At 39.1% G+C, this 15387-nt stretch overlaps 1 protein-coding gene across 1 annotated transcript; it reads right to left on the bottom strand.

The window, feature by feature from the left end:
• Positions 1-486: 486 nt before the first annotated feature.
• On the bottom strand, positions 487-11174 carry LOC311296824 (sterile alpha motif domain-containing protein 9-like). The gene is made up of 4 exons (XM_084418749.1): positions 10631-11174; positions 7723-7917; positions 5735-5798; positions 487-5650 (listed from the first exon to the last, which is right to left on the bottom strand). The coding sequence occupies exons 3-4, from the start codon at positions 5736-5738 to the stop codon at positions 1065-1067; spliced, it is 4590 nt and encodes a 1529-aa protein (XP_084274875.1). The 5' UTR covers positions 5739-5798; positions 7723-7917; positions 10631-11174; the 3' UTR covers positions 487-1064.
• Between the last annotated feature and the right edge of the window lie 4213 nt (positions 11175-15387).

The raw sequence follows: 15387 nt of genomic DNA, 5'->3' as shown, positions 1-15387 counted from the left end.
CTGGCATAATAAATTGTTACATTTGATTTATTCCAACTGACTCTGAAATTATTTTCCCAAGTAGATTAAACGGATTCGTATGTTACCGCAAGTTTTGCATCAGATTAGTGACGACTGATATTTGGTACTGATTCAAGTGTACTTGGTTTGCAAAGACAAGAAGTGAATTTCCGTTTAGGGCAGCAAATGCTGCTTGACCAATCTAAATTTAGGTGTGTCTTACCTCTGTTTTAATTTAATGTTACTTTAGATAAGTGTACGTGGGAAGCAATGGCATGGCCAATCCAAAGCTATTATAAGAGAAGTAATGTTGGTCAGCTTATATCTGTAATAGTGGCCAATGGCCATTCCTCTACTGACGTCGGATGATGAACGGGGCTGCGTCGAATAGAGACAACAGGTTAGCTCTGGAATCCAAAAGATTCTGCATTTTGGTCTGGTCTTCTGTCAGGTTTGCACACACGAAGCAGACAAGATGGTAGGTTTGATATTTTAATAGCAGAATGGATTGGACACAGCATGAAAGGTGAGTAAACAGGATGTAGATAAACAGATGAAGCTTAACTGAATAACCAAGTCTATCTTTCTCTTGCAGATGAAGATGATGTTTCTCTGAAGACGGAATGAAGACAGGCTGAAGAAGATCAGGATCAACAGTGAGTATGCAGGTAGGTAATGTAGCGGGTCTGTGTGTCATGAATCAATGAGACCAGACAATGACTGAAGGGTGAGTGCTGAATATAAAGGGGTTGTTAACGAGGGAGTGCAGGTGATGATGATGATGGCTGATAGAGTGCAGGTGTGCAGGTGTGCCAAGGAGGATGATGGGAAGTGTAGTGCACACACAGATAAGGAAGAAGACGGTGAATGTGACAGAAATCACATTGAATAGAGTAACAAACTAATTATCACTATCAATGTACAGTGCTGATGTTAATATACCAGGGAAAATGGCTTTTCAGCTATACAGGACTTAAACATCTTCTCCACCTTAAATGTAATTTGCACCTAAAGACAGATATTGGGCCATCTCCCTTGTTTATCCCAAACGTACATAAGTTTGTCTATTTTTGTACAGTAATTTTGTATGCAAAAGGTCCTTTAAAAGTGAAGCCCAGGTAAAATGTGACATTCTCATTGTTATGGGGTACTGAGGATGACTTGAGAGCTGGGATGTGAAATTTTATTCCTTTGGGACCCTCTAGAAAAACCTTCTCATCCTCCGTCCAGCCTGTGACACATCTCAGCAATTTAGAGATTTCTGGCATTTTCCATACCTCTCCACTAAACCATTTCAGGCGTTTTTCTGAAACAGACAGCAGTTTTGTGATTGTTTCAACCTTGCTCTTGTGGACAAACTTTTCAAATCCAGTCCCATTGCTCAGGAAGAAATGAGTGTAGATCCTCTTTTTCCTTGGAGGGATGTCCTTCAGCTTCTTGTTGTAATTTCTCTGGAGATATTCAACAGCAGAGAGAACAGTTTCATACTTGTGTTCTTTCTCCACTTCTGTGTCATGCTCTTCTGGCCAGAAAAGTAAGACGAGTAAGAAAAGAGCACTTGGCAAGCATCTCTGTTTCTCTTTAGGAAATTGGTGACTCAGTCTTTGCAGATCCTGAAATGGAGCCAGCTTAGAAGACTGAGTTGAGAGGCAACTTAAAGCAAAGTGGGATGCTATGTAGTTGACAAGGTCCGCTTGTGGCATTTGTGCCCTCATAGGATTGCTTGGGTAAAGTGAAATAATGTGCTCCAGAACACTCACAGGGTTGCTATCTTTCTGGTTTGTTAGGAGGGAAAAAATTGTTGTGAAATTTCCCCCACCATGATAATAAATCATCATGTGTTTCATGAGAGGATTTAACATCCCTTGGTTTTGATCTGTAATAAGAGAAGCACCACTGAAGTATTTGCCATAAGCAAAAGACTTATTCACCAGCCAGTGCATGGAATTCTTTATGGTCCTCTCCACAGTGTCAGATGTCAAATCCTCATCGGTGTTCAGGTCAGTCTGGAAGTAACTCAAGTCTTCCGAAATCCATTCCAGTGCTTCCAGCATAATTTTTTTGAGGGTTTTCAACGTACAATGAAAATGTTCCCATGGTTTTTCTATCTCAACAGGAATGTAATCTGTAAGGAGGTATTTAATTAATTCTGAAAACTTTCTTCTTGAGAACACATGAAGAGTGCGCATTAGCTTCAGCAATGCACATCCTACCTCTACTACTCCAACAAATCCAGCATTGTTCATGGTGTCATTGTCCTCAACGGCTGCATTCTTGCATTCCTGGAAACATTCAATGGCTTTTAGTGCCGTTTCCAAAGCATCTACTGTGTTTTCAGGTGTTTTTTCATCCTGCTCCATGGCTTTACATTTAGCTGCGAACCACTGCCTGTACACCTGACCTCTGGTATCAAGAATGTAGGAATTCTTTGGCCTTTTTTCTACTGCAGTTTTTGCCCACTTTTCTGCTTCTTCAAATCTGTCATGTTTGTAACTGAGTCGAGCCAGTTGCTGAGCAAAAAATGCATCCTCATTAAAACGCTTGTAAGCTGCTTTTAGAAGCTCAATGGCTTTACCTGGACACTCTTTCTCTCTCACATGTTCAATTAGGGGAGAGAAAAAGCTGTCAAATTGATCACCTTTGCTGATCCTGTGACGTGTCATGAACAGATCTCGCAAGAACTTCATGTACTGATCTTTACCAAACCTGTGCTCAAAGAGCACATCGTTGTTGAGAAGATCCAAAGCAAGATCACTTTGTTGTTGTTTGTCACCCAGAAATTGTTGAAGGATTTCCTTTGCGACCAGTGGATGAATGATTCTGATGGAGTTAATGTAGGTGGTTTCATCCCTCAAGTGTATTAAGACCAATTTAGCTTGCTCACTTAGAGAAGTCTCAAAGGCATGTCGTCGAAACCTATCCACACAGATGGACAGTGCCAAGAGAGCTTCGCAATGTGACTGAGAGATGAATGAGTTCTGCACATAAGTGTTGAGCAATGCCACATACAGAACAAGCTTAGTAACCACAGACTTGTGGTCAATGTCTTGCAGTAAATGCTTGACAAACTTCTTCACATATTCAGCAATTTTGTGGCTCTCGAATTCCTCACTCATCAGGACAAATGTTAGAATGAATTCTGGCTTGAACTGCTTTTCAAGTCTTTGTCGTTTTTTGGAAAACTGCTTTTTTTCAGTCTCTGAAAGTTTATGAGTAATAGAAACATTCTGTTGAGGTGATTCCTTGCACATCTTCTCTGGATTGTGCGATCGCCTACAACTTAGCAGAATGAAGCAGAGAGTTCCACGTGCTATTTTCTTGGTATTGACAGCCACTTCTAATTCATTCTTTACATCTTCTAAATACTCTTGATCACAGTCTTCAAACAGCAGCAGAACAGGGAGGCATTTTTGGGGATCTTTTTCTTCGTATTCCCGAAGCCAAACGGCATCTTCTGAAACAACCGATGCAGATTTTGAATGATTTACAACGGCACACCTTAGATCCCTTCTGTTATTCCATAGTACCTGCCTTGCCACTGTACTGCCACCACTGCCAGGATGATGGTATATGTTGATGCAGCTGATGGGTTCCCGATCCACACTCCAACAAAGACAGTCTTTCACCATACTGTTGACTTCATTGTAAGCATCTCTTTGAATAACGTCCCCAATAATTTTTTTATCTGCAAGCCAGAGATTCATCCAAGTTACTTTTCCTCCATGGTAAAACTGCTGCTCAATCTTCTCCTTTTCAGATTCCATGACATCGGGACTAGTTTCTTCACAGTGGTTTAGACTCAGAATCTCCAATGAACATCTTGTTTCCTCCTCTCGAGTATCAAGGAAACACTCCCCTTTGACATGGATCGGTAATCGTTTGGTGACCCGTGTAGTAGTAGGTTGGACCTGTTGGAGGGTTGCATTTACCTGACTTATTGTCATCCCAACAACACTTGAACCCTTTACTGTTTCCATGTCACAGGATCCTAGAGCAAACCTCTGCCAGTCCTTGAAATTCTCCTCTGATTCAGCAAGGCAGATAATGTCTTCATGTCCTTCCATGTCAGTGAAGAACTCATAGAACGTGTTTAGGAATGGTGTGTCAACAGGGGAAGTAAGAAGGAAGATCACTTGAAAGGTTCCTTTTGGCAAGATATCTTTGCAGATCAGTGACACACAATCTTTTAGAAGAGTTCTTTTTGTTTTGACCCAGGTCTTCTCATCACAGGGAGGCTCGTTGCCTTTATAATCGCTCCGCCCATTGCAAAATATCCAGCTGGTTTGATCAAACAGACGCAGATGACTCTCAAAGTCTCGGATGCTCAAGCCGCTGGGAATTTTGTAGTTTTGCATGAAATGGCGGTTCACTACATGGTGCTGATTGTATTCATGGCATAACCCCGACACATTGGAATCTGGATCAAAGTCAAACACACAGAAGATGTTCATGTTCAGCAAAAAATCGATGTGTTGCAGATCCTTCTCCTGAAATCGATTGGTGACAAGTATGTGCCATTTTTCCTTGTCCATTATTTTCTTTCCACCTGTTATGAGCATTTTGAGCTTTTTTCCCAGGTTCTGGCACAATTTTGGTGCTATGAAATTCTCAGTTTTCTCTGCCTCTTCTCTCTGAGCATCCCTAAAATTGATCTGTTGGTAGAACTCAATCATGTCAGCCACTGGTTCTGTTTTAGAACCTACTCTCCAATAAGCGGTTTTCTTCTCAAACTGAACTTTGTTTGCAGTCTCATTAAAATTTGGCAACCTAACAGAGAACACCTTATTCTTCACTATGCTCACTGCTGGCTTAATATCAAACTCCACAACATAGTGTTCCACGTTGCTGTTTGAACAAACAACTTTAACAAACTGAGGTTCACCAACACATAGTCGTACAAGTTCGCTATCAGAGCTAGAGAAACTCCTCTCAATGTAATCTAATGAATCATAGTATACATCTTTTTCCTTGACAGGAACACCAATGATTTCACCATGTACATAACCAGTGTCACCTCTACTGTCCATGACACCGAAATGTATTGTGCCATTTGTACGAACATTCATACAACCAGTAGCAAACTTCAGCACTTCGTTTGCGAACTTGGCCTGTAGTCTTTGACGGTCCAGTGTTGCAGCAGTGGCAAATGACTTGTACTCATGACATGGAATAATAAAATCACTAACCCCTGATTCTGGTAAGAGTACACTGTTCTTAACATATGTAAAATCAACACCTTTCATATCAAAAGGTCGTGGTTTGGAATCTCTCTTTGTTGTTGCCACAAGTACAGAATCTTCTTCCCTCTTATTCTCTTCATTGACATCGGCTCTTGTGTCAATACTTTTAATTGCACTTGCTCCATGGTCATTTTTTCCAGAAGACTGTTTGTGTAAATGATCATGTTGTCGTTGGGCTTTTTGTGAATTAATTACTAACTCATCTCTTTTTTTGATTATCAAAAGTGCAGGCCCGGATTTCATTCCAGTCTCTTTTTTCAGATATTCTTCTGATAGTTCACGTAGGATTCGACCATCTACTTCCTCTTCATGAAGTTTTTCGATGTATGTTTCTTTAATTCCTATTGATCTTAACCAGTTGCTCACTATAGACTCATTCCATGTCTCCAGTGGAGGATCCTCTGGCTTTTCTGCAAACCAAAAAATAGCTCAAGGTGAGATATTTTACTTCAAAACAATGACTGGTAAGTGTTATCAAACAACATTATACTTGCCCATTGTTTAAAGTCTTCTAAAGATCATTCACAGTGCAAATACAGACACCTTTACATTGCAGACCTTGAAGAACAGAAATTGCATTGTTAAAGCAGAGACATTTTAAAGCCATCAACAATACATTTATCTGTATTTTTTCCGGCAAAAACTGGGATGCATTTCAGATTCATTTCATTATTAAATAAATGCACAACAAGGGGTTTAAACATAGACAGGTGCATTCATTGATTTAACAGTTTATTGCTATTGAATCACATCTGCATTAACAAAGTGCATGCTATAGATGCATAAATAGGCATAACAATAAACAGAATTTATAAACAAAGTATGAAAATCATAGATTTTCAATATCAGTTATTCAGGTGACTGCATGGACATCCACAGGAGCATGGAGTTACGTTTAGGTTACGTCTAGGGAACGGAGACATTACGTCAGAACTGAACTGACGATTTGGGATCTCGTCTGAAAGCCCAGTCACCTTTGAGTGTAAACAAAACAAGCCAATGGACATTGGCGAGTGAGACCATTCAGTGGTGATACAGCAATTGTGGTGTTGGGACGTAACGTCTCTGTTCCCTCCTTCAGGGGGGACTCCTACTGAACTGACGAACTGCAAACCCGACCAAAACGCCACAATTGCTGACCCTTCCAGCGCCCAGAGTAAGCCTCCTGTACCCCCCTCACCTGTTGGGATGGAAGAAAGGACAGGGCTTTACTCTGAGATAGCCAGTCACTGCTGTTCCTTTGACCCACACAGTGAGACTATTGGATAACACTGGGAAAGTGTGCCTATTCCAAATGGAAAGAGATGCTATGGAGACCACATCCTGCCCATAGGCAGGTTACGTGGAGATTATACATATGGACAGACCATTGGGGCAGTGCTACATATGGAAGGTCTCTGGGGTAGAGACAGCCTCGCTAAGGGTTTAAGTCAATACCGGCAGAGCGAACTCTGCCAAGGGAAAGACACAGGCTCACCGACAGGGAAGCCGCACCGTGGAAGAATACATATGTGGGATCACCCATGGGGGAATCACAAAACATGGCCACCTAGTCTAGTACAGGGACTGGCCTTCTGGGTATAAACATGACTGCTAGAGCTAGCATCAGACGCTTTTGCAGCGTCTAACTGCAGAGGTAGCTGGAGGAACTCTACCAGGGTTCACCAGGTGGGGAACTCACCCGGGAAGAATATAGGCATTTGTATCCCGTCCTTGAAGGGGAAAGGCACAGCAAACAAGACACAGAGTGAGTCCCCTCCTCTACTAGCTACTTGTAGCCAGTACATGAGATGAAACCGGCTCTACACAGAGATTGTAATACCTCGCAAACAGGTGTCGCCCAGCCTGCAGCTCTACAAATGTCTGCCAGCGAGGCTGCGCCAATGCCCAGAAGGAGGCAACACTCTTAGTTGAGTGAGCCCTCACTCCGAGGGGGCACGGCTTGTCTTGATCCTGATACACTAAGACGATGGCATTCACTATCCAGTGGGCCAACCTCTGCTTGGAGATATTTCCCTTCTGCTGGCCTCCGTAACAGACAAAGAGCTGGTCTGAGGTTCTGAAGCTCTACGTGCGGAAGCTGATTCGTAACGTGTGCAATATCTCACGATCTCCCAAGTGTCCGAACTTGCACCGTGTATGCCCGCCTTTACATATTCACATAATTATCTAATTTCAACACTGCATCAATGTTACTTTTACTGTTTGTAGTGTGGACACTACAGGACTTCCCTGTGGGGTTGAAAGGGTTATTTAACAAGCGGTGACTGTGTAGTTGCAGATGAATAAGTTCACAGTAATAATATGCTCACATTATTAGTGCATTATAAATATTAGTTTATAAATTTAAGTTTTAAGTTAGGTCCAGTTAAATCGAGTTTTAATTTAATGCATGGTATTTTAACAGTAACATACTGTAGATTACAGTAAAGAACTGTACAATTAACAATAAATTAATGGCAACAGTGTTGCAAGTATTTACCATTCATTTGCGGGACAATGTTTTACAGTGTGGGTTGCATGTGTCTTGGTCCAGACTTGACTAACAGGGTTTGCAACAAGTCTCAGTTTTCGAGGGACGAAAACTCTGGAGTAGTGTGGACGGCAGGCGACTTATTTCCACAGTCTGATTGGGAACTTATGCTCTCGAGCCAAATATGGTTCTTTCACTGAGTACCTAATGGCTCAAAGGTAGTGTCAATTCAATAAAAAATAAACATTGATTATTTAAATGTCAGCTCCAGTTTGAATCCAGCCTCTTATGAAGACTTTAGATGCTCCAAGAGACAGCGCCAACAACTGCAAAGACTTTTTTTCTATCTTAATCATTTTCAACAAACATATATTCATTACTTCAATGGGCTCATTGTTTCTGCCTTAAATTAATATTAACATTGTTTAAATCAATACATTATTAGCCAACTATGTGATTTGTATATACATTTCTGAAATACATCACTAAGACAGTCACCTCTGATAACAGATCACTCAATGTATTGTGAAAAGTAATATACAAATAAATGTGAATATAATTAAATTTAATTAAAATATTATTCATTGATAGTCAACAACAACAAGTTTAAATTTCACTGGACAATGTGAAGTGGAGCGGTAATTTTCCAGTAATTCATAAATCGGTTAAAAATCACATGGACAGACAAATTTACATGAAGCAATCTTATTTGACTACAAAGCACTACACAAAACCAGAACCAAAAGGCGCATTAATGGTAAGTAGTATTCAAGTTGTATTTTGCCTGTTTATTGATACACCGTTTACTATTTGATCAAACTATCATAGTTGGTCAAATTAAGCCCAGGCGCCACCTACAGGCCTATTATGTGAAGTGTAGGCGGACAACAACACGTGAAATGGTGATGTAGAAGGACTTTTTATGTAGCACAATTATGTAGCAATAGTATATATATATAATAGTACAGTGACGGTCAAAATTTGGACAAATTACTATCTTTTATGGGTTTTTTTTGTCTCTTATGTGCATCAAGCCTGCATTTATTTGATCAAAAATACAGGATTTGTTTTTTAAATAATGTTTTATTTTATATATATACGTTAAAATATAATTAATGGGTGCTTGCCAAAGGCAAGGCACTCGCTATTGTTCTTCTCCATACTTATTTTCTTTTTTATTATTCCGCCGAAAGTTTGAAGCACTACTCCTGTAGCGGCTTTTGTCACAGACCCTGGAATGAGGCATCAAATCGTGCGGATTATTCGGGAATGGTGTGCTATGACTTTTATAAGCGATCGGGTGTATGGTGTTCGCCCCAGGGGCGAAAAAGCGGTTGAAAAGTCCCATAGACTTAACATTGCGACAAACTTTGACGAGTCATAGCTCCGAGCGTGGATTTCGCAGAAACGTGTGATTTGCCACATTTGAAGAGGCTTGCAGGCTCTGTAAGAACATACCTCACAGTGGGGTAAAAGTTGCACCCCTGGGGGGCAGGAGCAGCCCAAAATTTCCCATTGACTTACTATGGTGTAGGACGGCCAATGAAACGCATGTGTTTTTCCTACTATGGTAAATTGCATAGGGATTTTGTATTGAACATAGCTCTGGATCACAGTGTCATAGAGACAAGGGTCATTTTACTCAAACGACCAATCAGTCTCTCAGGATCATTGTGAAGCTATCAAGCCACGCCCTAGCAACCATTTAGAGCACCTTAGCAACAAGTTCCATAGACTTCCACTAAAAGAGATCAAAGGGATATCTCTGTATAGAAGTGTCATAGAAACACGAGGGTGGTCTTGTTTGAATCGGGGCAGCAAACAGCCAATCATGAATCACCTCAACACTTTCTGGCCACGGGCTAATCATGCTAACATTATGTAAGCTACATGCTAATCATGCTAGCATCTTGTTAAAAACATGTTAGAAACATGCTAATCATGTTAGCATCTTGCTAAAACATGCTAGCATCATGCTAACAACATGCTATTTATTCATGTTAACTTCTTGTTAAAAACATGCTAGCATGATGCTAACAACTTGCTAATCATGCTAGCATTATGCTAGCCACATGCTACTTATGCTATCATAATGCTAATTTTGTTACCATCTTGATAAAAACTAGCTAACCGCACCCTAGCAACCGAGTGGTGAGTTTTGCCACTGCAAGCACCCACTCACATTTTCTTCAGGAAATTTACATTCTAGTTTATTTTTTGTGATGCAAAGCTGAATTTTTTAGCATCATTACTCCAGTCTTCATTGTCACATGATCCTTCAGAAATCATTCTAATATGCTGATTTATTATCAATGTCAGACACAGTTGTGCTGCTTAATATTTTTTAGGAACATGTGATGCTTTTCTCAGGATTCACTGATGAATAAAAAGTTAAAAAGAACAGCATTTATTCAAAATAGAAATTCTTTTATGTCTTTACTATCACGTTTTATCATTTTTTTAACGGTAATGTTACAAAAAAAATTGTTCAAAAGAATTCTATTTTAAATAAATGCTGTTCTTTTTTTCTTTTCTTTTTTAAAAAACATATTCATCAAAGAACCCTGAAAAAAGTATCAATGTTTATAAGTATATTAAAATAGAAACCCATTATTTTAAATTGTAGTAGCTAATATTAAACAATATCACTGTTTTTTTCTGTATTTTGATCAAATAAATATATGTGTCCAAATTTTTGACCAGAACGAAATCAAGCCACTTTTTCAGGCCATTCAGATTCAGACGTTTCTTTATCTGAAATATGCTTGTTTATAATTTGGCATGGATAACCAAAACTTCCCTACAAAGTTCACCACAAATCGCATGACAGACCTATTAGGCAAAAATTAATTTGGTCATTTAACATTTCTATCCTAAAACAGCGGTCAAAAAGGAAATGTTTAGTTTAGCTACTTACATTTTAACTCGCAATGACCCTCAACTGGAATTCATGCTCAGCACAGCAGATTGTGTGTAATTAAAGCCCCCCTACTTTGATTTGATTGGTCATCTCAACTATTTTGACATTGAAGAGCGGTGACAGACCAATGAGGGAGCTCAGATGACACGATCTTGTGCTGTGTAGTACCAGAGCCATATAGAGAGAGATTCTGCTGTGTACTATTTATAGGCTATTTCACAACATTATATACACCACGGCATAAAAACGTCCTTGAAATACGAAGCTTGCTAAACTGTATTTTAGGATATATTTTGGGATTAACCAAACAAACCGGAGTTCAGCCGTCTGTCTCCTCTTTACATCCATGAGAGACGAATCTTCAAAAGGGACAAACCTTTGAACAATGTAAAGCAATGTGTAATATGAGTGTAAATAAAATATATCTTACACAATTTTTAGATTATTTGCACATCACAAGATTTAACCAATAGGCTAATCGACGAGCGTGAGAGTGCATGAAATGCAAGACACTGTTTCAGCAACAGCAGCGCGCGCGCGTGTGTGCGTGTGTGTCGCAGGGCGGGATTTCTGCAGGAAAAACAACGGTCTTAACTTTCGATTTCCTGAGAATCAAAGGAACCGTTTCCTGTATGGGCTACACACTAAACATATAACATATAAACTATAAAATATTAGTAACCGAACAGAAAAAAAAAAAAAAAAAAAAAACACCCAATCATAAAGCATTGTTTGCATTTTTGTTAATTTAGAAGTTTTGGTTACACTTTATTTTACAGTGTACCATAATATTATGCAGGCCTACTACAGGGTTAGGATTAGGCTAGTTGCATTTAATATGCATAATTTACTGTTATTACTATAGTAAGTGCATGTAATGTGTAACAAGGGCACTGTAAAATAAATTATGACCCAAATTTTCATGACAATAATTTCTCAGCTTTCAAATGTGTGCAGTCCTGATCCATACATGACATTATCACCAAAACATGGTTTTCCAGGTTAATATTGTGCATATGGATTCTCTATTTATAAAAATCATTAAACTGATGACATCCAGTTAATGCTCACAGTGTACAGCACTTTAGTTCCTCATGTGATGCAATGGGGAATTGACAGAATATGATCTTGAATAGGATACGTATTAAATATGTATTCCCACACACACCTCACCTTTCTAATGGCGAATATGCAGAAATATTGCAATAATAAGAAAACACTGCTAATCCGGTATTTATGATGAACTTTGTGATTGTGTAACTAATTTTCATGTATTCTGATGTATCAATATGTATTTTCCTTAATACGAACATTTCACATAATTTCACCATAAAAGTGTCATTTCTGGCAATCAATTAAAAACCGTAATTGCATAATACACAGATTAAACAAATCACAAATAATCACATGCATTAAAATTTGCTTGAGAAGGCTCTCCAAATGAAGATAACTAAAAAAACATTAGATTATTGCAGATAATTGACAGGAAAATGCTTTATTATTGACTCTACTAAGTTTTTTATTCTCCAAGTATAGTGAAGAATAAGTGAATTGATTGCATTGTTTTCCACCACACCAGAATATGGTGCATTGTGAGTGTATCTATCAGAGTGAATTTATATTGATCATCATCAGTGATTTCAACTGTTACAACATCTAAAATATGATGTATGTTAATAACATATTTGTAGTAAAATGTCAGCAAATGACTTGACCCTTGTGCAACCTTAAGGACATTTTTGTCTTTTCCATTTTTTTATTTAATATTTTGCCTGTGTTAATGTCAACTGCATAGATTTTGGCACAGGTGTGTATTTTTATTGGAATTTTACTATTTCAACCCCATTTCCTTTAATAAATCTATTTTACACTAGTAACACAAAATACTTTTGGACACAAATATCCCCATTGAAGCCCATTAAAACTGCAATTTTGAATCACAGGGCCAATCAACTATAAAATGATGTAATCTTTGTTAAGAGGTTTTCATTCTTTTTGGCAAGGCTTCACAATTAAAGGTGCTATAAGCGATCTCGGTTGGCGTAACCCTTTTGTTGATGTTTGAATTATTATCAAACAAAACGGAGGCTAGCTAGACCCTCCCTCCTCCTCATCCGCGCACTAACCCCCGAACCCCACCCCCACATCATTCTTGTCGGTTATTGGCTGGAACAGTTTGTTATGTTTCGTGGTGCGGGTCGCTCTGTTTGTTGCTCAGTTTGTTTTTGCTGCAGTTTGTGGAGCGTGGGCTGTCTGCAGAGACCGTGTTTTTTTACAGTGTGAGATCGCTTATAGCACCTTTAAAATTTTTACAATTTTTTTTTAACAGATGGTGCCATTTTTTCAGGCTTGGCCTATAAAGCAAATGATAGCTTTATTCCTGTTTTCTGTTTACGCATATTATAGAGCCAACTGGAAAAATTGTGTGTGTGTGTGTTGGTATGGATGTCAGATTGTGGTTTGTATGTGTGTAATAAAAATTTCTGTGTGTGTGTGTGCATGTAATATTTGAGAGAGATAAACTCAACTGTAAATCCTAAATCCAGCCACTGTGTCCCAGTGAGTTTTGCTGCATCTAATGGGGAAAATCTGGTTCTGCGCCAAAACTAAATCTCACTGAAAGCTCATTTTCTGAGATATCAACCTCAAACTTGAAACACAACTTGTTCAGATTTTCTAGCAGTTTTAGAATTCAACGTGTTTCATAAATGATGTATTTTATATAAAATATAGTTCATAAATCATTTTCATAAACTTAAACCTTTTTTTTTTGTTTCACTTTTTAAACTTTTTTTACTTCAACAATAATCTGTCAAGGGTCTTCTTTAAAATGAGACCAAACTTAAGTCTGTGCTCCCGAGCTTCACATTTTGAAGACAGTTTTTTGGCAGACATTTTTGTCCTCTATGGACCTATGTGTAACTTTTTTTAATTGATGCACAAGGGTTAATTTGTTTCACTATAGTACTTTCTAGACATTTACTTCCCTGCCCTTACCTTCCATTCCCATTGGACAAAGACCAGAACTGCTCCAGCAGAACTGAACAGAAGAGAAAGAAGGATCCCCATCGAGTCATGTGATCACTTCCAATTTGGACAATAAATCTACAGGGTATGTTTCAGAAACCAGGTAAGAATGGGTCACTCATGTCAGCTTGTTTGTTACCCTCAATGGCATAGTTAACTTATCAACCAGATAACCCATATGTTGTTTGAGTTTTGCTAGAATAAGCAACATTTTGAAGTTTTGGAGCGGTCTCTGCAGTGATCATAGAAAATGTGGCACCTGTGCCCAGCTAATGAAAGTCCTTCAACTTTTCTTGGGTTGTCGGTTATTTGTAGTTGTTTTGGTTGAGTGTCTCCCGCCTTATCCTATTCACGGTCTCTCAAATTTGATGATGGAAACCAACGGCTGTTAGAGGGAAGGTGTGAGAAATTTTCTCTCTTGTGGACAATCCTTGGCCCAGTGTTCTCTTTCACCACAGATGTGACATTGGCTATGTTTACATGCAACCAAATAATCCGTTAGTAATCGGATTGAAGGCTCAATCGGACTGAAAAGCCTTCATGTAAACACCTTAATTGATCCGACTGAGCTCGATCCAAACAAAACTTCGATCAGGTTTAAAGGGTAGGTTTATTCCTTTTCTAATCCGATCGAGAGAACATTAAAAAAACTTGATCGGATTGAAAACCGAAACTGGAAGGACTGGCATTGAAATAGCGCAATGGCTGCGTTCATATGCTCATAGTCTCCAAATTATGACCAGAAATGGATAAATATTAAGTCTTCTGTTTAAAACAAATAAAGAACCAATATAGGAGAATAGTTATTATGTGCTTTTCAATGCCTCAATGTATTTCCACAATTCTCCTGATTCCCATATTTTATGTTTTTTTTTTTTCCTGGTCACCCAACTTCAGACAATATATAAAACAATATTAAACTATAATTTAGATAATATTTTCTTAGGATACGGGATATTTCTTACTATATTTAATTCATATAATACTATTTCTGAGACCTCAGCTCTGATATTACAGAATAGTTGTTATTATTATTATTATTTTATTCAAACAAAGAGCAAGTTGTAGTCTGTCTTACCTTACAAGTACTTTGAGGCTGTGGAAGGATTTGGTATCAGGATGAACAGAGTAACCAAGAGCGAATGCAGGTACAAACAGAGTTTTAATGAAAAGAGAACAAAGACAGTCAGCCGCCAGACAGGCGCAGAACTGGTTAACAGAAATATTCCTGACTTGGCTTAATGAAACGGAAACAGCAGGACTCCCTGGGCTGGATAGCAGCGATCAGCGAGGGAAACTCAGTTCTGGATCAGTAGTTGCTGGACGGCAGGTTGAGGAGTAGTTGAAGGCCACGGGCAGCAGGATAGAATAGCAACAATAATCTGGCACTGAAACAGGGAGAAAGGTAGCTAGAAGTAGCAGGCAAAATCAGGAGGAAAGAGAAAACAGGTGTGGAGAAGATCAGCGCGACTGCTGATTGCGATACGGATCAGCTGAGAGAGTGAGTGGGTGGGTGTATGTGTGTGTGTGTGTGTGTGTGTGTGTGTGAGTGAATGTGTGCGTGTGAGCATGTGAGAGAGAGAAAAATGAGAAAGATGCATGGTGCATGACAGTACCCCCCTCTCTCGACGAGTGCCTCCTGGCGCTCCCAAGGGTGGAGTCTGTCCAGTACGGTAGAAATCCTCGATGAGCAAGCGGTCCAGGATGTCCCGGGATGGAATCCAGCT

Source organism: Rutilus rutilus (genome assembly GCF_951802725.1).
Source record: "Rutilus rutilus genome assembly, chromosome: 1".
NCBI lineage: Eukaryota > Metazoa > Chordata > Actinopteri > Cypriniformes > Leuciscidae > Rutilus > Rutilus rutilus.
This window is presented reverse-complemented; position numbering and strand designations above follow the sequence as displayed.